This window comes from Cibotium barometz, chromosome 51 (genome assembly GCF_041138505.1).
Source record: "Cibotium barometz isolate CiBa-2024 chromosome 51, ASM4113850v1, whole genome shotgun sequence".
Lineage (NCBI taxonomy): Eukaryota > Viridiplantae > Streptophyta > Polypodiopsida > Cyatheales > Cibotiaceae > Cibotium > Cibotium barometz.
In genome coordinates this window covers 7,088,480-7,114,142 of record NC_141096.1, presented here as the reverse complement: position 1 = coordinate 7,114,142, position 25,663 = coordinate 7,088,480, and the positions used below count along the sequence as shown (strand labels likewise).

General features: G+C 43.9%; 1 protein-coding gene and 1 pseudogene across 2 annotated transcripts; one reads left to right on the top strand and one right to left on the bottom strand.

Moving 5' to 3' along the window:
- Positions 1–6,725: 6,725 nt before the first annotated feature.
- Positions 6,726–20,092, bottom strand: LOC147609264 (uncharacterized; annotated as a pseudogene).
- LOC147609263 (tropinone reductase homolog At5g06060-like) lies at positions 20,012–21,815 on the top strand. 2 transcript variants are annotated; one of them, XM_086787430.1, is made up of 5 exons: positions 20,012–20,221; positions 20,335–20,542; positions 20,674–20,815; positions 21,142–21,248; positions 21,370–21,683. In XM_086787430.1, the coding sequence occupies exons 1-5, from the start codon at positions 20,106–20,108 to the stop codon at positions 21,538–21,540; spliced, it is 744 nt and encodes a 247-aa protein (XP_086643556.1). In that variant the 5' UTR covers positions 20,012–20,105; the 3' UTR covers positions 21,541–21,683. The 2 variants fall into 2 exon arrangements, with proteins under 2 accessions (XP_086643556.1, XP_086643555.1); XM_086787429.1 differs by having other exon boundaries at positions 20,013–20,221; positions 20,674–20,893; positions 21,370–21,815.
- Positions 21,816–25,663: the final 3,848 nt, after the last annotated feature.

Genomic DNA, 25,663 nt, shown 5'->3' with positions numbered 1-25,663 from the left:
TCAACCTTTTATGCATGGAGGGTATCCTCAAGGTTTGAGAACAATTCTCATATTCTCCCAGATATGAAGGTAAGGTTTTCATTGTATGCTTACTTCTAGGAGAAACAATTGTTTGAACTTCCTCCTGAATGCTTGGATGTCTAAATTTGTTTTCCGTGCCTCTGGTAAAATCCACCTCAGAGAATGGAGGCGAACTAACAGAAGACATGTTCTCATTAATTTTCTCAGTTACTGCGGCCCACATCTCATTTGCCATGTCCTCATTAGCATCAATAACTTCATCATTGTATGGGAAGACAAGGCTAGGTGGTGGCAGATTACTCCCTTTCAATTGAGTGTCAATTGGTGCAGACCTTTCGCTCTGAGCTTGTGAAATGAGCTCACTTTTCATTTCTCTACTTGATGACACTTCCAGTATAGTTTCTAATGTTGGCTTAAGAGAGGTTGGGCCCCGAGGAATAGGTGGTGGTGGTCCCTCAAGTATTGACTGAGCTTCCCTAATGAGTTGCTGATGTACAGCTAGATTGATCTTCTCCTCACGAGGGTTTGGGTATTCTTGAAGCTTCTTGGGTAGCTCAGATAAAGCTGCGATGCGAGTTCTATGAGCATCAATGATGGCCTCTAGAGTCTCATTCACTTTATCCACAAAAACAGAACCCCCAGAACTAACCTCAGTCGTACTAGCCTCATCTTGTTTAACACTAGGCTCAGGTTGAGGTTGATGTTCCTCACGCACTTCCTGGGATGTAAAAGTTTTATCCCGTATGTTTTGTTTAGAGGCTTCTTGAGAACTAGTGGATGTACTTTTAGTTTGTTTGTTTCGGTTCTTCTTCCTCCTAGTGGTCTTTTTTCTATTGGACTGTAGGGTCTTATCCACTAGATTTGTCTTTGCATCCCTAGTTCGAGGTGTCTCATCAGTTTGCATTTCTGCATTTCGTGTTTGTGATCTAGTCATGACTCTAAGTGGCACGACATCCTCATTCTCAGATGAAGGTGGCGATGGAACTGTGCCTACAAGGTTGAGTGAAACCTTAGGTTGAGAGGTGCCTGCCTCATGTGGTTTCAGCAGACAATCTTTTGGGAAGTGTTCGACACAACACCCTAGACAATATCTTTCAATCGGTGGAAACTGTTGTACTGTTGTATTTGACCGAGATGCTTGCCTAGAGCGATGTGGACAATCACGAGCCCAATGGGGTTCTCCGCACTCATAACAGGGACCCATTGGTTTGGCTTCTACTTTCCTTGGCTGCCATTGACCTGAGGGGCCTGGAGTCCTAGGTTGGTAGCCGCCTAGCAACATTAAAGAGTTTTGTTCCCCTGGTTGAGTCTCCAGTGCTTGGCTTGGGTATGCGGGACTTTCAAAGATATTTTCTTTGGATGAATATGATACATATTCTTCCTCCACATAGCCTGGGTTTACCAAGTCTCTACACATATTTGAATTGTCATAGTCGACAACCCTCACAGGAGCAGTCCCTGGAACAGGAGGTTGAGCACCAAGAACAGGTCGTGCTTGTTCTTGTGTCATCGGTGGCTTACGTTCAAAACTAGTATACTGTTGATACATTTGTGGAGCCACTCCACCCCTCGGCTGCTCACGTTCCTGTCTCATTCTCGCAATGCGAGTACAATCCTGTGTGGTGTGAGTAAAGTTCCAAGCACAGGCTTGGCACCACTTTTTTGTGGGTTGGTTTGTGACTAGAGGAGAAAAGGTATTACAGTCCTCTGTTTTATGGTCACCGCCACATGCTCCACAAAGATGAGGACCTGTAGGAAGCACACTCCTCATTCTCTGCTGCTGTTGTTGTGGCTGCATGGGTGGACGATAGGTCTGTCCCAATCTCCGTAGTACTAGGTTAGCTATCTGGTCTGGATTTACTAGCGCGCTAGACCCTGAACTTTGGTCATCACCCCATTGATTTCTAGGTTTCACCTCCAGGCCAGAACCATCTTGGAATTTGAAGTTATCGGTGAAATCCATAGCATCATGGCAACACTCATTGAAACTTGTATGCTTCTTCGCATAGAGATGTGTATGCAGTGTCGAATTTTTGAGGCCTTTTAAGAAGAGAGAAATTAATCGACTTTGGGCGGGTTTCTCATCTTCTGGGCAACGATTAATGTACTGCTTCATTCTATTTACACAGTCTCTAACACTCTCATTCTCACCTTGCTTGAAAGAGTAGATGTGTGCTACCGTGTCATGTTGAATTCCCATCAAGGAAAAAGCTGCAATGAATCTCTCTTCCAAAACTCGTAAAGAAGTTTTGTCTGAAGCCTCTAATGCCTGAAACCACGCAAGGGCTTTTCCTTCAAGAGTGAGTCCAAACCCTTCTATTTGAGTATGCTTATCAGCAACTTGCTCAGCTCGAACTGCTTGCCTAAAAGCTGCTACATGGTCGTATGGATCTCCCGACCCTTCATATTTCTTTACCAATTTCTGAAGAGTTGATGGCCTTACTTGTCGTGAATACTCATCATAGGGCCTACGGCCTCTCACTCTCAGTGGAAATTGTTCCTCTCTTTGGAAAGATGGTCCACATGTTTCCAAAATTGTTGGTGTGGGTACCCTATTACCAGCCTCACCAAACCCTTCCAAAGATCTTGTCACCCTTGTTTCAGGAGGTGCATTTATGGGAGGCCGAGTTGGCTCCCCTATCCTCCGATTGTTATAGTGAGAAAGATGTTGGTGTGGTGTGACCTGTGGTCGCACATTTGGTGTAGGACGATATCTTGGTGCTAGAGTTGGGCTACTAGCAGTGGTCCACTTAGATGTTGAAGGTCCCTCTCTAGTGAACTCCCGTAGGGGAGGAGCAACAGTTTCTCCAAGAAAGGCTGTCTCTCCTGGTTTGGCTGTATTTGTTGAGAACACTTCCATAAATAATGGTTGTCCTTTCCACGTGAGTTCCCGAATCTCCTTCCAATCTAAGGTTCGGTATTCATTGGCCCATTTATCAATTATTCTGTTCATGTGTCCTGCAAGCTTCTCAACTACCACCACATGAGCTAGAGGAAGATCTAGCTGTGGCAATTTAGTTGTGGCATAATATCCCTCTAACGAGTCCTTATAGACCTCTTGAAGTGGGTCATCCTGTAAGACCTTTGTCACAGGAATTTGTCGTACAAACTCCCATTGGCATTCAGCCCCCTGATCCAGTTTGCTCTTGCCTTTCCTATCCCTTTCCAAATTTAGATCTACAAGAAGTAAATCATCTATGGATGGCTTTGAGGACTGGGCATTGGATGGTCCAGGCATGTCCGGCTCGATGAGCCAATCATCTCTAGACACCCTTGCTCTGGAAAGTTCTGATAAGTCTAAGAACTCGGTTTTAGAGAGCTCCCCTAATTTGTCTACCTTTTCTGGATGGTAGGTGACTTCGTAGCGAACACCATCTCCACCCATGTACATGTTACCCTGGTCATTGACTAGAGGTGCTCTATCAAGTTCTGAGAATATGTCGGCTATCTTAACAAGATACCGTTGTTGTGGGTCCCTAAAGATCTCAGCTCCTTGAGCATTTGTGTAGACATATTGGAGTCTCACATTGAGTGTTAACCCCATGGTGTCGGCTTCAAATGGATTAAAGGATCTTGAGGGTGTTCTATTTGGGGCTACGGGATGACTATTTGTCGGTCCTAGATTGTCCATGGACAATGAACTAGTTGTTCTAGAGGAAAGGGTATCGGATTGAGATTCAGAAAGGGTTTCAGCAATATCTGCCAAATTGCCTACCGATTGGGTCCCACTTTCTTGCGTAGGCACTCTAGAAGGTGCCCTAGGTCCTATGGCAGAATCTACACAACGTCCCGACCGCAAGTGCATAAGGTCAAATTTTTTTGGTTTTGTTATGTGTTTTTGTTTTGTTTTGGTTTTGGTTTTTGTGTTTTGTTTTTTTTTTGATAAAAATATATATATATTTGTATATATATATATATATTTTTTACCCTACCTAACCACTAAAGGCAACTAAAAATGGGTCTGTGTGGCGTAACTATCTACCCTATTTTTTTGTTATTTGTTTGTTTTTTTTAAATGTTTTTTTTTGATTTTTTGATTTTATGATTTTTACTTTTTTTTAACACAAAAATTATGAATCACACTAAAAAATACTAATTATGCACAAAGTTACAAAAATTTAAAAAATGCAAGTTAAACTAATTATGCAAAAAAATTAAAGAATGAAGAATTACAGAATATGCAAAAAATAATAGACTCCTAAAAAATCAACAATTTTCTTTTGTCTTCTTTTGTTTTTTCCTCCTTTTTTGGTTTTTTTTTTGTTGGTTTGTTTTTGTTTTGTTTTTTTTGTTTTTTTTAAATAAAACTAATAAATTTCGTACCAAATATAAAAAATATGAATTTACTAATTATGCTTCATTTACAAAACTTCTAAAAAATAAAAATAAAAAATGCAAGCTTCTTTATTATGCAAAAATTTAAATGATGAACAATGATTTCGAAATAAAAATTGTTTTTTTTTCTTCTTTTTCTTTTTCTTTTTTTTCCTTTTGTTTTGTTTTGTTTTTTTTTTGGTTTTGTTATATTACAAAAATTTAAAACATTGCAAATTACCCAATTATGCTAAAAAATACAGAAATGAAAAAATAAAAAATATGCACACAATATGGACTCCTAAAAAATAAAAAGAATTTTTTTTATTTTAATTTTTTTATTTTTTTTTAATTTTTTCTTTCTTTCTTCTCTCTATATTTTTTTTTAAAAAAAATTTTTCACTATTCTTTTTTTTCTTTTTTTCTTTTTTTAATCTCTTTTTTTTCTTTAAAATAAAAAATATTATTTTTTTGTTTGTTTTTTTTAATTTAAAAATAAAAAAACATAAAAATTAATTAAAAAATAAAAAAATAAAAAAAAATGAAAAAAAATGAAAAAATCCACTAACCTTATCGTCTGCTCGCCGCTCGCCACACCGCTCGCCGGATTTCCCGCCGGCGCACACCGTTTTGTTTTTGCCTGCTTGCTCCAGCCTAGCGCCAGCTGCTCTTTTCCACTCGGCCGGCTTCCACACAGTCACCTTCCAGCCACCGTCTGCCAGCTGAGGCCTCTTCACTACCTTCTTCTTTCTCCTTCGGCCACTTCACCCAGGCGCCCTCCACTGACCAGCCTTTGCTGCCTGGCCTTCTTGCAGACTTCCCGTCGGCCTTCCACTACCCGCCTTCACACTGCTGCTGCGCCCGATGAAAACGCCCCCCCACAGCGCCTTCTTCGCTCGTCAGTCCACCTCCACTGCCCGCTTCGACCTCTGCTGGCCGCCTTGCCTACAGCTTCGGCCACCTCCACTGCTCGCCTCAGACCTCTGCTAGCCGCCTTGCCTACAGCTTCTCGCTCAGCTTCTCATGCCAACCGACTCTCGGCCTTCTGCAAAGGCCCTACAACCGCCACCTCCACGCAGACGCTTCTCCACGCCGCCTTTCGCCTGCGCTCTTGCCGACGGCCTCCTCCTCACCGTCCACCTTCGGCTGTTGGCCTTTGCCGCCACCTTCACTCCACGTCACCCAAAGCCTTAGTATATATATAACTATATATAGATATATATATATATATATATATAGTTTTCTTTGCTCGCTTATGCCCACACTGGCGGCCGCCTTCCACTGCTGTTGCTGCACCCAATGAAGACGCCCCTCCGCCTTCTTCCACGCTTCAGCATATAAATATAAATATATATATATATATATATATATATATTCTTTGCTGCGCACGATGGAAACGACTCTCCACAAAACTACAAAACAACAAAACGATAAAGGAAAAACAGCCGTTTCACTACTTCCTACCAACTTCTTGCAAACCTCGTCAAAGATGAAAAAACTGAAAGTACTTAAATCTGAATAATGGCGGGATTTCTCTACCGCAATGGGGTTAAAATTTTTTTCTTGCTTCTCATAAAAAAAATGAAAACACACAAGGCGCCCTTGAGATCACACACTCAATGCCCTAAACCTCAAAATAAAAAGAAATAGTGGTAGTAATGCAAGCTTCTCAACCGGTTTTGAGTCTTCTCCCCGGCAGCGGCGCCAATGGAGAGACGGAATAACTCTCTCACTTGTAGCAAGAGTAGTACGATCCACACGTAGCTCAATCCAATGGGATTTGCATCCCTTTCGGAGCTAGGGATTCAACCCGTACCGGTGCACAAAAGCTTATCCAATTAATGGAGAGAATGCTAAGAAAACTACTACTATTGACATAGATTCAACACACACTCAAGCTCAATCTTGCCATACTCATTCACTCATCATCCCACTCCTTCATACATCCAAACAAGAAGAAAGCTAAGCTATTGCATACACAAGCTCAAAGCATCCTTCATTCTCAAAATCTTACTCCCAAGCATGCACACAAACCTTGAAGCTAACAACAAAGAAACATGCATACTAGAGAATAGACAAGAGAAGAGAGACAAACATCACTCATTGCATTGAATTAACAAAAGAATAGAACTTACAACAATGTTGATGGGGAGTGAGAAGAGCTTGCACCTCTATGGAAGAAGAGGGAGAGCTAGTCTCAAGAGAGCTCAAACATGAGTTTGCCCAATGTGTCCATGCTCTCAAATGAGCCACCTTTTATACAAAAATTCTAGAACTCTCAAAAGTTCCCATGTGGGATTATTGTGAAGCCCTCTCCCACATTCATCTACAAAGTGGAACTCTTTACAAGAGCCCTAAGTATCTTTTTTGTTGCTTCCTTGTATTGATCTTCATTTGCATGCAACATGCCCTCTTGTGGCAAGAGCAGCCACTTGATATACAGGCTTGACTTACCCGAAATGATCGTCCATGTAGTACTGGGGAGTCATTTCAAACGTATCAATCCCATATGGAACAGTGGGATCTATATCCTCTTCATAATCCCCACATGCACTATGTGACTCACAACCCATCTGGTTTATAGGGGTAACCCTCATATGCAGAGGTTGTGTTTCTAGCACTGGCGGTGGTAATGGAACAGACTGGACTAAATTTGGGTTCCTTGGAACTATGTGTTGTGAGGAGGACGGTTGCTCGACAGGTAGTGCAGGCATCAGTGCGGGTACTTGAGGTGTGTTTGACCAGGCTAGCGGTGCCTGATTTGCTAACATATGCTTAAGTACTAGGCAATCCTTAGATTGATGGCCATACTTACCACATGTATTGCAAGTCTCATTGAATTTAACTTTGAATGTGGGACATTCACTCGTGCTATGTGGTCCTAAGCAAACCGAACACCATTGTTGCTCTCTTCTTGGGTACATATGGCTATTTTGAGGAGCTCGATTACCCCTAAAGTATTCTTGGAGAGCCTTAACTGAAGGTCAGCTATGCTCCTTGGTAATAGGTTTTATAGTCATTGGCTCATGCCGAGATACTTGCAAACTAACAGACTTTGTCTCTGAAGACACCTTTTTACCTGCAATCATCAAGTTGTCTTCTAAGCGGATTGGCATTGGCAGCAGTGACTGCTTCCCACGTCCTAAGACCTCTAATGACTAGGCCATTGTATATGTCCTCGTGGCGCAATCTTGGATGAATCTATCAAGAAGTTGGTTGTTATTGAAGTGCTCATCGGGAGTACAGTGAGAATTTAGATGCTTTAGTCGACTAATAAAGTCTCTCACTGACTGTCCTTCCTTGCATTCAGCTTTTTGGAGTTGAGATGCTACACCCAAAAGCACACCCTCACGTATATATTCTTTCAAGAACAATCTCTTGAGAGTGGGATAGTGAGTACACTCTTCAACCCTTAAAGTTCAATACCAATCTCCGGCTTTTCCACTCAAGGTTAAGCCTAAGGCTTTACACTTATGTAGCTCATTGTGCTCTTCCAAGGAATCACACACGTGTTCAAAAACTTCAATGTGCTTCCTAACATCTTCGTTACCACCATTGAAGTTCTGAGTGAGCTTGGCAACTTGTATCGCCTTGCTTCTAGGCTCTCTCTCAGGTATGCCACGCATGTTTTCCACAATAGATCATCCGATCGTTTGAGCAAACGCTGCTAGATCACCTAAGTGAGGAGGCATAGCTGGTGGACAAGAGTTGGCATTGGTCTTGGTATATATGCAGCTGACGCAGGATATGATATGTGACTAGGCATAGCTCCTCTTGGATAAGGGTTCTAATAAGGCATTCGTGGATCATACGCCATTGGCATAACACGAGGTGTAGGAGCTACATGAGCATGAGTAGCGATAGGTACATATGGTCGATATGCACTGGTATACGCACTGTTGTAGGTACTGTACCACTAGGTAGCGGTGTTGTACTAACTACAGTGGTAACGGGTGCACTTTCCATCATGCTCATCATCGGAGTAGGCATTATGGATTCCCTAATGGAACTTGCCAGATGCCAAATAATGCATCTAAACCTGGGGGGTAGAAAGGATGGTAATCAACCATTTCATTATCCCTTCTGTCCTCATCTACTTTCTCAGCTAAGGTTATGCAGGAACTATCTATGGGGAGGGGACCCTTGGATTAGGAAAATTCCTAAAGTCAAGTGGGAATGGTGTTGCTTGGAAATAGGTAAAGGGGGCCTGGGAATCAAAGACGTGTTCAACTTGGCTAATAGAATGGGTGCTGAGAAGCTTTCTCTATCCCTTTGAAGACTGGGCTTGGTTGATCACTAGAAATCTTGAACAATTCCAGCTCAAACAATTCCCCAAGTGGAAGAAGCTCCTCCCGCTCACAATTATGGCTCGTAAATACTTGGTGAAATCGGTTGGCACCCAACTAGTCATCCATTCGCTTTGGTCAGCTTGGAATGCTATCAAGACTGACCTTATCCTTTCTGAGAAGCCTAGTTACACATGGGGTATACACAGGAGAGACTCCATCTGGTGGCCAAGGATTCTCCTCCCCCCAATTGATAATGCCCAAGCTGAAGCTGCTTTGAGGATGCATAGGAAAGGAATCTGCTATTGGTGGGACATTTGGGATAGAGACATCAATTCTTGGATGTCCAAAGCTGATTTGATCAGAGACTATAATGTCTCATATGCAAAATTAGACCTTATTGGGGAAAGAATCAGCTTATGGCACCAATCCGACACCTAGCTGCTATCGATTAAAGATATGCCAGCTCACAAAGCTTTTCAATGGAAGAATAAAAAAGGACTACTCCCTATTCCCCCCAAACAGAGGATTGATCCTATCCATTGCACTTTAAACAAGAGATTGGGAATCCTTCTGGACAAAGCACAATGGTATTTTTTGTTTGCTAAGTTATGGAATAAATATGTGGAACCAAAAAAAGCATGCCTAGCTTGGTTGCTTATGTTCATTTGGACCCAGCTTAAAGCCCTCAGGCTTAACATTGGGGATGGGAAGTGCCACAGATGCAAGGAGGTTGATGATGACCTGTACATTTTCATGCACTGTCCTATTACAAAGAAATGTTTCGAGTCATTAGCCAAATGCATTCAGCTATGGAATGGCTACACCCTTGGCTGGAAAAACTTGTTACTTGGAGAAGGCATTGGTTGGGGCCTTGGAACTATGGGCTGTCTTGAGAACTGAACTATTATGGTGCTTGTGGTTACATAGACTTGATTCCATTTTTAATAGTATGCCTACCAACAGTTCGAGGCCAAAAGAGAACTTGATACATGTAGGTGAAAGATTCATACAAAGACGGATGAAAGACCTAGACACCAAGTTTCATCGTTTGCATAAGAAGGCTAAAGGAAAGCAAGTGGACCAGGTGACACAACAAATTCAGGAACTGTTGAAGATGAGAGAGTCCGTCATCTCCAAGGACGTGTCGCTCATCAAAGCACTCTATGTTTTCTGGAAGTCGCACTCAGAAAAAGCGGGAAAAGCTGGATACACAGCTAGAGAAACTTCTCAATAAAGTCAAAGGCAAGCTTGTGGAGTAGCTATGGCCTGCATTTCAGGAACTATGGGTGATAAGAAGGGAATGTCATGTGCAAGGACATTGTATTCATTAGAGCTCTCAACATGTTGTAACCTGTCTCTTTCTCTGCCCCGATTGTGACCAAACTTTGCAAGCATGTGTGGGGTTGTCCCCCACACATGCTTGCAAAGTTTGGTCCCCATCAGAGCATATTTGGGTACGATGGTATGGGTAAGGCCCGGATTTTCCATGGCCTCTTAAGCACCAAGAGACTTGAAAAATCCGCACTGGGCGCTAATTACCAATCTAAACATGCTCCAATTATGACCAAAAATTTCAAGCATGTGGGGGTGGGTCCCCCCCACATGCTTGCAAAGTTTGGTTCACATCCGAGCATGTTTGGGTACGATGGTATGGGGAAGGCCCGGATTTTCCATGGCCTCTTAAGCACCAAGAGACTTGAAAAATCCACACTGGGTGCTAATTACCAATCCAAACATACCCCGATTGTGACTAAACTTTGCAAGCATGTGGAGGTAGGTACCTACCCCCACATGCTTGCAAAGTTTGGTCCCCATCGGAGCATGTTTGGGTACGATGGTATGGGTAAGGCCCGGATTTTCCATGGCCTCTTAAGCACCAAGAGACTTGAAAAATCCGCACTGGGCGCTAATTACCAATCCAAACATGCTCCGATTGTGACCAAACTTTGCAAGCATGTGGGGGTGGTCCCCCCCACATGCTTGCAAAGTTTGGTCACAATCGGAGCATGTTTGGATTCGATGGTATGGGGAAGGCCCGGATTTTCCATGGCATCTTAAGTACCAATAGACTTGAAAAATCCACGCAGGGCGCTAATTACCAATCTAAACATGCTCCGATTGTGACCAAACTTTGCAAGCATGTGGGGGGGGGTCCCCCCACATGCTTGCAAAGTTTGGTCACAATCGGAGCATGTTTGGAATCGATGGTATGGGGAAGGCCCGGATTTTCCATGGCATCTTAAGCACCAAGAGACTTGAAAAATCCGCACGGGGCGCTAATTACCAATCCAAACATGCTCCGATTGTGACCAAACTTTGCAAGCGTGTGGAGGTGGGTCCCCCCACATGCTTGCAAAGTTTGGTTCCCATCGGAGCATGTTTGGGTACGATGGTATGGGGAAGGCTCGGATTTTCCATGGCCTCTTAAGCACCAAGAGACTTGAAAAATCCACACTAGGTGCTAATTACCAATCCAAACATGCCTCGATTGTGACCAAACTTTGCAAGCATGTGAAGGTGGGTCCCCCCCACATGCTTGCAAAGTTTGGTCCCCATCGCAGCATGTTTGGGTACGATGGTATGGGTAAGGCCCGGATTTTCCATGGCCTCTTAAGCACCAAGAGACTTGAAAGATCCGCACTGACGCTAAATACCAATCCAAACATACCCCGATTGTGACCAAACTTTGCAAGCATGTGGGGGTGGGTCCCCCCCACATGCTTGCAAAGTTTGGTCCCCATCAGAGCATGTTTGGGTACGATGGTATGGGTAAGGCCCGGATTTTCCGTGGCCTCTTAAGCACCAAGAGACTTGAAAAATCGACACTGGGCGCTAATTACCAATGGAAACATGTCCCGATTGTGAACAAACTTTGAAAGCATGTGGGGGTGGGTCCCCCCCACATGCTTGCAAAGTTTGGTTCCCATCGGAGCATGTTTGGGTACGATGGTATGGGGAAGGCCCGGATTTTCCATGGCCTCTTAAGCACCAAGAGAGTTGAAAAATCCGCACTGGGCGCTAATTACCAATACAAACCTGCCCTGATTGTGACCAAACTTTGCAAGCATATGGGGGTGCATCCCCTCCACATGCTTGCAAAGTTTGGTTCCCATCGGAACATGCTTGGGTACGATGGTATGGGGAAGGCCCGGATTTTCCATGGGCTCTTAAGCACCAAGAGACTTGAAAAATCCGCACTGGGCGCTAATTACCAATCCAAACATGCTCTGATTGTGACCAAACTTTGCAAGCATGTGGGGGTGGGTCCCCTCCACATGCTTGCAAAGTTTGGTTCCCATCGGAGCATGTTGGGTACGATGGTATGGGGAAGGCCCGGATTTTCCATGGCCTTTTAAGCACCAAGAGACTTGAAAAATCCGCACTGGGCGCTAATTACCAATCCAAACATGCTCGGATTGTGACCAAACTTTGCAAGCATGTGGGGGTGGGTCTGCTTGCAAAGTTTGGTTCCCATCGGAGCATGTTTGGGTACGATGGTATGGGGAAGGCTCGGATTTTCCATGGCCTCTTAAGAACCAAGAGACTTGAAAAATTCGCACTGGGCGCTAATTACCAATCCAAACATGCTCCGATTCTGACCAAACTTTGCAAGCATGTGGGGGTGGGTCCCCTCCACATGCTTGCAAAGTTTGGTTCCCATCGGAGCATGTTGGGTACGATGGTATAGGGAAGGCCCGGATTTTCCATGGCCTCTTAAGCACCAAGAGACTTGAAAAATCCGCACTGGGCGTTAATTACCAATCCAAACATACCTCAATTGTGACCAAACTTTGCAAGCATGTGGGGGTGGGTTCCCCCCCGCATGCTTGCAAAGTTTGGTCCCCATCGGAGCATGTTTGGGTACGATGGTATGGGTATGGCCCGGATTTTCCATGGCCTCTTAAGCACCAAGAGACTTGAAAAATCCGCACTGGGCACTAATTACCAATCCAAACATGCTCTGATTGTGACCAAAATTTGCAAGCATGTTGGGGTGAGTCCCCCCCACATGCTTGCAAAGTTTGGTCCCTATCGGAGCATGTTTGGGTACGATGGTATGGGTAAGGCCCAGATTTTCCATGGCCTCTTAAGCACCAAGAGACTTGAAAAATCCGCACTGGACGCTAATTACCAATCCAAACATGCCCCGATTGTGATCAAACTTTGCAAGCATGTGGGGGTGGGTCCCCCCCACATGCTTGCAAAGTTTGGTTCCCATCGGAGCATATTTGGGTACGATGGTATGGGGAAGGCCCAGATTTTCCATGGCCTCTTAAGCACAAAGAGACTTGAAAAATCCGCACTGGGCACTAATTACCAATCCAAACATGCTCTGATTGTGACCAAACTTTGCAAGCATGTGGGGGTGGGTCCCCTCCACATGCTTGCAAAGTTTGGTTCCCATCGGAGCATGTTTGGGTATGATGGTATGGGGAAGGCTCGGATTTTTCATGGCCTCTTAAGAACCAAGAGACTTGAAAAATCCGCACTGGGCGCTAATTACCAATCCAAACATGCTCCGATTCTGACCAAACTTTGCAAGCATGTGGTAGTGGGTCCCCCCCACATGCTTGCAAAGTTTGGTTCCCATTGGAGCATGTTTGGGTATGATGGTATAGGGAAGGCCCGGATTTTCCATGGCCTCTTAAGCACCAAGAGACTTGAAAAATCCGCACTGGGCGTTAATTACCAATCCAAACATGCCTCGATTATGACCAAACTTTGCAAGCATGTGGGGGTGGGTTGCCCCCCGCATGCTTGCAAAGTTTGGTCCCCATCGGAGCATGTTTGGGTACGATGGTATGGGTATGGCCCGGATTTTCCATGGTCTCTTAAGCACCAAGAGACTTGAGAAATCCGCACTGGGCACTAATTACCAATCCAAACATGCTCTGATTGTGACCAAAATTCGCAAGCATGTTGGGGTGAGTCCCCCCCACATGCTTGCAAAGTTTGGTCCCTATCGGAGCATGTTTGGGTACGATGGTATGGGTAAGACCCGGATTTTCCATGGCCTCTTAAGCACCAAGAGACTTGAAAAATCCACACTGGACGCTAATTACCAATCCAAACATGCCCCGATTGTGATCAAACTTTGCAAGCATGTGGGGGTGGGTCCCCCCCCACATGCTTGCAAAGTTTGGTTCCCATCGGAGCATGTTTGGGTACGATGGTATGGGGAAGGCCCGGATTTTCCATGGCCTCTTATACACCAAGAGACTTGAAAAATCTGCACTGGGCGGTAATTACCAATTCAAACATGCTCCGATTATGACCAAACTTTGCAAGCATGTGGGAGTGGGTCCCCCCCACATGCTTGCAAAGTTTGGTTTCCATCAGAGCATGTTTGGGTACGATGGTATGGGGAGGGCCCGGATTTTCCATGGCCTCTTAAGCACCAAGAGACTTGAGAAATCCGCACTGGGCGCTAATTACCAATCCAAACATGCCCCGATTGTGACCAAACTTTGCAAGCATGTGGGGGTGGGTCCCCCCCACATGCTTGCAAAGTTTGGTCCCCATCGGAGCAAAGTTTGGTCCCCATCGGAGCATGTTTGGAATCGATGGTATGGGGAAGGCCCGGATTTTCCATGGCATCTTACGCACCAAGAGACTTGAAAAATCCGCACTGGGCGCTAATTACCAATCCAAACATGCTCCGATTGTGACCAAACTTTGCAAGCGTGTGGAGGTGGGTCCCCCCCACATGCTTGCAAAGTTTGGTCCCCATCGGAGCATGTTTGTGTACGATGGTATGGGGAAGGCCCGGATTTTCCATGGCCTCTTCAGCACCAAGAGACTTGAAAAATCCGCATTGGGTGCTTATTACCGATTGTGACCAAACTTTGCAAGCATGTGGGGGGGGGGTCCCCCCCACATGCTTGCAAAGTTTGGTTCCCATCGGAGCATGTTTGGGTACGATGGTATGGGGAAGGCCCGAATTTTCCATGGCCTCTTAAGCATTAAGAGACTTGAAAAATCCGCATTGGGCACTTGCATGCATGTGGGGGTGGAGTCCCCCCACATGCTTGCAAAGTTTGGTTTCCATCGGGGCATGTTTGGGTACGATGGCATGGAGATTTTCAACAAAGAATATGATAGCCAAAGTGTTAAAAAATTTAATAAAATCAAGAACATCAACTAAAATGTAATGATACTCAATAATGAAAAAACTTACAATGATATAAATATCAAATAAGTACATCAGAATGAAAATGAGCTACCCTAGCTAGTCTGAGGTTAGTCACTGCCCATAAATCTAAGTACAATGTAAGTGAGCTAACCCAGCTAGTCTGAGTTTAGTCACTATCAACGGATCAAAATCCTCATCTCTAACTACCGGCGGTCGACGTGCACGTCGAGGAGGCTGTGCCGGCTGCTGCGGGGGTCATCGAATGTCTGCGGGGAGGTCTGCCTCAAAGGCAGGATCGTGAGCTGGTGCCGGTGTACTCGGGAGCTCACGAGTCCCAAAAGCTACTATAGCCCTCTCTCTCTCTCTACGTCGTGCTAATGTAAGACGTCTCTGTCTATAAACCCAAAATCTATAATCTGCAATGGTACGTGTCTGCCACTCTGCTCGTGTAAGCTCCTCTGCTCTGTAGGGACACACTGCTCATGAGAAGCAGCACTGCTGCTGCTAGCACCATCACCCGAGGTGCCACTAGGACCAACACCACACCCACACGCTCATATGCTGTGATCTGGCTCTCATGTAGGACTCTCTGGTATGCATCAAACTCATGTGAGCTCCACTTAATCTCTGGAGGCACCTCGGGCTCCTGATCTCTATCATCGACGAAGGCGTCGAGTCCCAAGTCAATAGCTGATGTAAAATCAATAGGCTTGCCAGTCCTAGCATCTACTCAAATGAGGGCTGGGAGAAGATCATCAATGCCCAAAACTCTGTATGTCGCTAGGTCGACGCGTGCATAGCAAGAGGGACATGCTGAGAATCGTACTAGCTCCTGGGTGATGCAACACAAATGGAAAAAATATCCACATCCCAGGGCATATCCACCAGTAGTGTCAATGTCCTCGATACATAAAGCGTAGCACGCATCACGTAGGAAGGGTGGTTGTTCCACGGGAACACTCACGAGAACACGGATTATGGAAGGAGGCCGGAAGCAATTAATGCGAGAGAGCGGCATTGTAGTCATGGGAACATAAAGACGCACATAATTTTTCCATATTTTTGTGCTGAAGTGTAATGTAAATCGTTTTAGGCCAATGTGGGTTCTAAATGAGAGTTCTAAGTGTATTAAGCAAGGATCACTTATGGGGTTGTCCACCCATGTGTGAAAGAGGCCTAGGGTTAGGGTTAGGATTAGTGACATCTCTACAAAAGAGATGTTAGCTAAAGAAAGTGGACGTTTTTGGCCATTCTCATAAGCTATTGAGTGAAGCTCTTGAGCTCTCAAGCTATGGCAACTCTCTAACTCTCTCTATTGTACTCTAATGAGCATCAAGCTCCAATGAGTATAGCTCCACTTCTTTCTCTTAATCTATTTTAGCATCATTGAAGTAGATTAATCTATGATTAGTTGAATGCTTCTTTCTTTCTCTTGTGTATGCTGCATGCTTGTAGTGTGTGTGTGTGTAGTCTCCATTGATGCAAGCTCTTGCCCACTTCATTGGCAACGAGTTATTCATGGATAGACTCTCTCTATGAGCTTGTGGGTTTGTGAATGTTACATTCTATGCTTGCTTAAGCTTGTGGGTTAGTAGATGCACGCTTATGGGTTTGCAAGCATGTGACACTGAAAGTAGCGAAGACTCTGACCAATACGAATCCGAGTGTAAATCTCAAGAAGAAACTGACTCTGAGCCTGATAGGGGGTATGAATTGAATATTCACCCAAGTGTGGAAGCCATGTGCTCAAGGCCTAGGACAGTAACCTCTTGCAGTTCATCCGAGAGTGAGGGGGACAAAAGTGAACATCAATCAAGCGAGTCTGAATCTGATATAAACAAAAATTAGAAACTAGGTAAGAAGAAGACGAGACATAAGCGACAATGCTATATCGAGCTAATGTACGAGTTAGAATAAATAAAGAGAGATCCACTGCAGAATGGCTTAGTTATGTAGGAGCATATGACGCTCATCGGAAGTTAGTGGAAAATTTGGGGAGAATACCTCCAAAGTGTCATGTGGTGTAGTCCGCAACCTCATGACATCGCCCAATTAGAAATCGAAGAGAAGCCGAAACTAAGTCGTATTGCAAGAAGGCGTCAAAACCGAGAGTTAGCTCAGCAACAAAAGGAAGCAGAATTTAAAGAAAAAAGCATGGCACAACAAGAACCGGTAAACTTACACCCCGCATCCGAGCATTTCAAATCTTTTACCACAGAGGAACGTAAAGTCATCTACACAAAAGCCCAACGAACGCCTACCAATGGGAGTAGCGGTGTCTACAATTGCCCGGCGGTAGTTAAGGAGATAGAACTAGCAGATCCAGGTGAGGAGTCTAAACCAGCTTTTATTTCTCAAGACCTCACCAAGACGGAAGAAGCTACACTTAAGATGCTTCTTAAAGAATTCAAGGACATATTTGCTTGGACATACCATGATATGAAGGGTGTTCCACCCTCTGTGGTGCAACACACAATTCCAATGATTAGCACTGCTAAACTAGTTCAGCAACGTCCCTACCCAATGAATCCTAAGTATGCAAAGATTGTACAAAGAGGAAATTGAAAAGCTTATAAAATGTGAATTCATATATACCCTATTGAGCACTCAAAATGGGTTTCTCCGATAGTCATTGTACCAAAGAAGAATGGGAAACTCAGAGTGTGCGTTGATCTCAAAAAGGTTAATGCAGCCACCAGAAGAGATCATTACCCCTTACCGTATTCGGAGCATATGCTTGAAAGAGTTGCAGGCAAGGAGGCCTATAGCTTTTTAGACGGGTACTCAGGTTATAATCAGATCACAATTGCAATAGAGGACCAAGCTAAAATAGCTTTTATAACGGAGTTTGGAGTGTTTTCCTTTCGCATCATGCCTTTGGCTTAACCAATGCATCTGCAACATTGCAACGATTGATAAACACAGCCTTTAAGGAATATGTAAGGGACTTTTGTGAAGCCTTCTTAGATGTTCTTTGTGTTCATTCCTCTTGGGAGCACTTGATGTGTTTATAAAAAGTATTTGAAAGGTGTAGATTATATCGCATCTCATTGAATCCTTTCAAATGCTAATTCTGGGTTAAACAAAGAGTTATTCTAGGACATATAGTGTCCAAAAATGGGATTTCCACCGACAAAAGTAAAATCAAGGTCATTCTGGAATTTCCCCCACCCGCCAACTATAAGGGAGTCCAGCGCTTTATGGAAATCTCTTATGTGTAGAAGCCTTATATGCATAAAGGTATATGCATCATTGCCGCCTCTTATGTATAAAGGCCTATGCATCATTGCCTCTTATGCATAGAGGCCTCTATGCATTATTGACTCTATGCATTCCTCTAAGGACATATAAGGGAGCTACTATCTCCCCCAAATCGTGTGGGGTGCAATGATTCTTCAAGATCCACTCACCATTTTCGCCACACCTGAGAGTGTCTAGGGCTTCTCAAGAACGAACGAGCTCTCAAAGTCACCATTCTCAAGGATGATGCTTTTTCTCATACATTGGTGGAGATGCTAGTTCGCCATTCATGGAGGATGAAAGGGATGATGACTAATGCTAGGAGTGACGGAGAGATTATACTACACAGTGGATTATGATGGGAGTGTTTTCATGGATGTCCAATGCAATAGTTTAAAAAACAGCCTAAAGTCTTGGTCAACGAAACTTTCAAGAACTCATTTTATCACGTGGGCCAAGCAAAAGACAAGGGGCAAGTAGTACATAATACATATAATGAATACATAATTTCCAAATCCCATGGGCAAGCGCTTTGATGAAGGTGGCAAAAGAGTTGCATCTCTTTAATAGGAGGTCAACCATACATTGCACGGGTAGATCATGGTGGCCCCTATTCTAGCCATTTCTACTCAGTGGTGGAGAATTATAGAGAAGTAGTTTAAAGAGAACCCACAAGGGATGTAGCTCATATATCAAGTTGATTATGATGGACCCCTCACACTAGGGCTCAAGTGAAAAAGTCAACTTTTGTGTAAAATTTGTATGACATTGTATTATCACATTTTTCCTAATTCATCTCTTTATCTTATATATAGAGGTTGCTTAAGATGATTAATTTATTTTTCTAGAGTTGCTCACGTCAACAATCATCAAAGATGCAATAAGAAAGAAACATGCTAATGGCTTTTGAAAACGAGATCATAGTTTAAGCTCCTATTGAGGTGAATTTAATATTCTTTTATATTTTCTTTTTATTTTTTCTAATAACATTATACTTGTAACCTCGATAGGGACACCCATTATTTTATTTCGGGATATTTTACTTTGGATGCATCTTTTATTTATTTCATTTACCAGGATTAATATATTTAGACAAGCTGTGTGTGTTATTATGATATGGTCAGGATTGATGTGTTTAATCAGCTGTGTGTACTGACTAATATTATTTTGAATGAAGGCACTGAATGAGCAATGGATTACGTGTTAATTGATGGTGGAACATGTGTTGCATCACTTTTAGGATATTTTGGAAGACATGTGAACACCTTTTATGGTTTTGTATTTAGGAATCAATATTTTTGTAAGGCTAAGGCCTCATACCTTTGTACATACCAAATAGTATTTTATACTTTTGATAGGCCCAAGACTTTATATTATGCTTGCTATATTTTTGTAGAGATTGTAGGTTGATAAACTCAAAAGCACTTGTGCTTTATTTTTGGATTTATCTTTTTGAAAAGCAAGTGTTTTTTTCTAATACAAGGGTCACACTCATCTCAAGCGAATCTTATATCGACAATAATTTCTACTCTATTTTTCATCCTTCTTGTTTATTTAATTTTATTTATTAAAGTTTATGCTTTTAATTTATACAAATATATGTTATGCTCTAATTTTTGTTTAACACAAAAATTCCATGTCCAACAAATTCAATATTTAGTAATAGATTTCCATTCAAAGTGAATAGTGTGCAAAAACAACATGCCGGTTAAAAAGTAACCATTCCTTCTTTCTTTAGTCCATGACAAAAAGTATTGATGTACCGCTCCCTGGAAATAATTTGCCTTTTGATAGAGGCACCTCAAGAACTTTGCAATGGAATCAATAGAATATAGCTATCACGAGCATTTTCAAAGATGGGACTGCCGTGAAACAAAAAAACTCTGTTTTCAAAGATGGTTTTTTTTTTGGTTTTTTTTGGAGACTAATCACACACTGCGATGTCATGCATGACGTTTGTGACCTCTCAACCACAGCTGATTACAAGCTTTATATACAGCACCTGCTGCATTACTACTACAACACCACGATTAGGAGGTAGATCCCTCAGTATACGCTGTGTGTATACAGGAAGAAGGAGACTAGAAACTTCCATTTATTCGTTGAGAATGGAGGAGGGCCATGAAGCAGCAGCAACAGCAGCTGTGCACTCGGCTAGTGTAGCAGATCGATGGAGCTTGCGAGGGCATACGGCACTAGTAACGGGAGGCACTCGCGGCATAGGGTGAGCGCCGTGAGGCCACGGCGCAAAAGCATCCTCAGCTCTTCTGGTATGATCATCTCATGTGTGTGCCCAAGCTGTACCTTTGTCACTGAACTAATTCAGCTTCTGTGCAGGAAAGCAATAGTAGAAGAGCTCGCGGGGTTGGGGGCGGCCGTGTACACGTGCTCCCGCACGCGCGCGCACGTGGAGGCACGTGTGAATGAGTGGAGAGAGTCCGGTCTGAAGGTGGAAGCCTCGGTGTGCGACGTCAGCTCACGTGCGTCACGAATCGAACTAATGCAGCAAGTCTCCCAGCATTTCGGCGGGAAACTGGACATCTTGGTTAGACCCTCTTGCTCGTGGTTGAGTTTACGATTAATCCTGCCAACTCGTTGATCTCGTGCAACATTAGAACCGCCATGGTTATTGCCTTGGAATGAGCTAATTACTGATAATTAGTGTTAATCCGGCAGGTTAACAACGTGGGCACTATAGAGTTGAAGCCCGCGGTTGACGTAACGGAAGAAGGTTATGCGTCTGTGATGAATACAAACCTGGAGTCAGCTTTCCACTTTGCGCAGCTGGCTCATCCTCTGCTCAAAGCTTGTGGCAAGGGTAGAATCGTCTTCATTAGCTCCGTTGCCAGTTTGACAAGCGTCTCTTTTCCATGTAGCACATACGGAATGTCTAAAGGTACAACATACATACATACATGCCGCCGGCCAATGACAATCAATCCTTTAATTGTGGTTGAAAATAACAACACAGTCCTGCACGCTGCTTGGCACTGACGTTGCAAACAACAACATACATACGGCAGGCAATTAACTATGGGCATGATGGACATGACAATGTATTAGTCTTCTGTTTCTTTAATTAATTAAGAGCCTTACTGATGCACAGAACGTACTATATTGTTTTGCTTTGATGAATCCTTGCAGCTGCCATGAATCAGCTGGCAAGGTCGCTAGCAACCGAATGGGTTAACGATGGCATTCTTGTGAACACAGTCGCACCGGGTACCATCGAGACCGAGCTATCCGCAGAGGTAAATTACTATGTAGAATTATTATTATAATTGGGCTTGTCTGTAGTGGGGGGCTTGTCTGTAGTGCGTAACCATCCCCTTCTTGCAGTTGATTTCATGTTGACGTTGTTGTCGCTCGCAGGCCTTGGAGCGTGAATCCAATTTCCTCCGAGACATTCCTCTCGGCCGCCCCGGAGCTCCGACCGAGGCAGCTGCTGCGGTGGCATTCTTTTGTATGCCATGCTCGTCTTTCTGCACCGGCGAAGTACTTGTTGTGGACGGAGGCAGCATGGTGCGCCCACTATTTTCATAGAATGGTTGCCATATTTATTTATCGGTAAACATTCCAAACCAATATATGTCGTAAGTGTGTACGCTTGCACCATTGGTGGTGGTGATGGTAGATATTAGACTTCATAAGCATATAGATTAGACTTTATATATATATATCCACCGGTGATGGTGGTGTTAGATAGACTAGACAGATTAGACTTATATATATCCACAGTTGGTGGTGGTGGTGGATGGATGGAATAGGCTTGCATATATCCATTTTTATAATAAAGAAGAGAAGATGTTTAATCAAAACTAAGAAGATGTTTCAAAACTACATGGTGAGGTATGGTTTACACTCACACCCTACATCCATGGTGAGGAGTGGTTCACACTCACACCATGCATCATGTATGCATCCACATATGCTTCATGCACATGCAACTACTTAACTAGATTTCATAACTAGCATCTAGCAACCTCTCCCACATATGCCTCATGTGTGTTGAGGTATGGTTCACACTCACACCATGCATCATGTATGCATCCACATATGCTTCATGGATATGCAAGTACTTAACCGACACTTGTCAGCATTCCATAACTAGCATCTAGCAACCTCTCGCTCTATATATATAACTGCTTAATCGACATTGTCAGCATTTCTCATACCTAGCATTGAACCACCTACACTCTCTAAACCTCCAGTGCAGTGCCTGTTTGTGTGTGCCTATTTGTGCACTGCCTCTCTTCTCAAATAAGGGAGAGGCCCTTCACCCACCAATCTCGGGCTTCTCTCTTCCCACAAGGGAGGGCCCTTGAATGAGCATGCTTCATTGCCCCTCTCCTAAGGGGCTCGTCACCTTCTACAAGGTCACCTCTAGCTCTTCCTCTTTCCCCTCCCATGGGGCCTCTTTATTGATCTTTGCAGCACCCAGTAGTGGCCATCCATCACAAGCAGTGGCCGTCCATATATGGGGAGCTGGCACCTACTATGAGGGAGGGGGGCCGGGAGGGCTCTTACATCTCCTCCCATGGCCTCCCTCCGTGTGGCAACACACACCACCAGTGTTCTCTACACACAAAAGGGACTGTAACCATCTCTCCCGTGTCCTCCTAAAAATGGTGTCGCCCAACACACACCACCAGTGTTCTCTACACACAAAAGGGACTGTGCCCATCTCTCCCGTGTCCTCCTAAAAATGGTGTCGCCCAACGCTAAGGGGTCTCCCTATCTTAGTCATAAAAAGGGAGTCATCGTTTCTCTTTGAGGCATCCCATGCATGCAGTGGCTCTCCTCGTGGTAGCACATGCTTATTGCCAGTCCGCAAATACCACCCAAGAGAAACAGGACACCAGGCTTGTTAGGTGAAAACAAAACAAAAAACTGTCCATTATAAGCACTCTTCTTTCTAAAAAACTAGTCGTCTCGTGAATTCATTCTCACTTTGAATTTAATAATTTCTTCCCAATTGAGAAAGCAACACCTACCAATTGTTAAACATATTGCCCAACCACCAAAATTTAGTACCCAATCTCACATTAAAAAAAAAAAAGGTTGTTGCCATAGTAATTTTAGGAACCAAAGCAAAGCAGTATGAGCGGTGAGGTCAGGAAATCAACCCGAGACCCATGGGGCTTTGGGGGTATGCTAGACCACCACCGAATATCATGCATCTATATAGGGATGAAGTGCAAGGAGAGGCAAAGCATGGAGGCATCGGTAATGACCTCGAAAGGCTCATATCTAAGCACACATAGAATGCACTCACGGATTATGTAGGCACATTAGGCCTCCCGTGTTGCCGTGGGGGCTACATGGTGTCGTGTACACCAAGGGATGCCCTCCCCACCTTGATGGCAACTATGCCAATGCGAAAATGGAACCGAGCGGAAGGAAAAACAGTGGAAATGGCGAAGCCATCTGGGATAGCGAGCCGTGCCGAGCTAATGGGCTGATGAGAGGCCGGGCCTGTTGGATCATGGACTTGAGATGGATGGAATGACTTGAGTCCATAAGGCCGTTGAGCCGAGCGAGGGATACATGAGACGGGTGTGATCTGACAAGGTGATATCGCCCTATGACGCGCTCAATGGTCGATCGAGCCGAGTTGCATGACGAGTTGGCATGATGGGTCGCCATGCGGCCCGATGTCCAAGACCCTGATCTTGGGGTCCGTGACACTTGGTATCAGAGCAAAGATCATCGAGAAGCTCACATGGGGGCGTGTGATACTAGGACGGCAAGAAATCTAGGAAAATCATCAAAACGGTGAAAATAGCAATTTGAGCAGGACTATGTGACGACCATAGAGCCAACGGCACAAAAAGTAGCCAACAACAGAAAAAAGCATTTTTGAGCATCAAGACGATGGAATTTTCCCATGATTACATATACTTGTAACACGATCCTGTGGATGAAGGGTACAAGATGGCATACTTGGTTAGGCCCGCCACCACAGATCCGCGCTGCAACTACGGAAGCTTGAATAACAAAGCAGCTCTAGATGGAGGCCCCAAACGATGGAATTTGGAGACATGTTATATATGAAGAATGCAATTATGCAGTCTGTTTTGTGAAAATCCATATAGTGGACGAGTGAGCTATTTGGCATGTGGAACGAATGATTGGTAAGGAAGGTATCATGGTGCAAGTCCAACTGAGTTGTTTGCAAGGGCCAATTTTCTAATAAAGGCCCAACATGCTTATATGAGATGATTTAGAGACACATAAACTCGGTCCTCATGGGGTTGATAGCACTTCGAAGAATGAGAAGAACAGCGAGCTCGGGACCTCACATGAGATAACCACCATGGAAGGTGAAGCTTTGAAGAAAAATGGCAAAGAAAGGTAATCAAGATAAGTGGCACATTATGGACTAGTAGCACTTGATTTCCTAGTTACGGATTGGGAATGCCAGAATAAGATCATTGTCATAGGAACCAAGGAAAACATGTGGAGCTAGCCAAACAATATGATCTAGGAGGCATATCTTTTCAAGACACATATAGATATGAGCTAAAGGGAACGTGGAATGTTTGAATGCATGAACATATGGGAATTGAGAAAAATCAACATGAGGAATAGACGACAATACATGTGCCAAGGAGAAATAGTGTGGGAAGCCGAATCAACTTGAATCAGGTCATTGGCCAAAATGCATAGCTGTGAAGCTACATGGATGTAGATGAAATGGGTTGAAAGTAACATGATGCAAGATCGAAGAACCCATGGAGGTGAAGGCTTGTAATTGTGAAGATGGAGACTAGCATCATGAGGCAAGTATGAAGAAGTTCAACAAAGCAGAGAAGACTTGTTCTTGTGCAGACGCATGGAAGAAGTTTGCATGTGACTATTAACACCAGCATAGTGTATCGTGAGGGGCGTGTTAGGTATCCTCTTGGAAGAAATGGCATGTGGATGAAACCCACACGGTCGATGAAAGGTAGAATCATAATGAAATGCATATAGATATCAATGAAACAACAAAAGGGGCCATGTATGCAACCAAAGCGACTGGTTATGGGGTTGGCAGCCAATCTTATGAAGATATGATGCGGTAGGTATGGGACCATCATGTCGGCATGGTACCCATATAATGTAGAACATAAAAGAGAAAAGAATGCAAAGCAGCCAAGCTGAAATCATTTTGGATAACATCAAGTGGGGATATATCCGCTATAAGTGGCCATGCGTCCGCGAAGGCCATGATGAGCCTTGGCAAAATGGAGTACTTCTTTATTTTTAGAGATCATATATATATATATATATATGCAAAAGGTATTAGTTGAAGAAGGAAGACAACGAAGTTGCACAAGAGGATGAAAGATAAAGGGGGCTTGAATCCCCATATCATTAAGATCATATGCAAGGGGCTCGGAACCCCCATATTATGGAGACAATATGGAAGGGGCATGACCCCAACTTGGAATATGAATTCAAATGAATATGCAGTGCAATCCAATGGGAATGTGAATGAACCCAATCGAAGAGTCGGAACAGGGCGACTTAAAACTGCTGCTATATCATTGTGGGTTGATGATAGGTTGGCAATCGGGCGAGTAAAGCTGGCAAGTTCAAATGGAGATGGTGGAAGCTACTGGGATGCGGAAGCCATGCTCACACAGCTGATATTTGGGTCGAGGGTAAGACCAAAGATGGC

Bases quoted from the DNA above. Each gene is read 5' to 3' on its own strand.
- LOC147609263 (XM_086787429.1), top strand. From the start codon at position 20,106: ATGGAGGAGGGCCATGAAGCAGCAGCAACAGCAGCTGTGCACTCGGCT. The intron at 20,894-21,141 runs GTACAACATACA...GAATCCTTGCAG, and splicing joins CACATACGGAATGTCTAAAG to CTGCCATGAATCAGCTGGCA. The intron at 21,249-21,369 runs GTAAATTACTAT...TGTCGCTCGCAG, and splicing joins AGACCGAGCTATCCGCAGAG to GCCTTGGAGCGTGAATCCAA.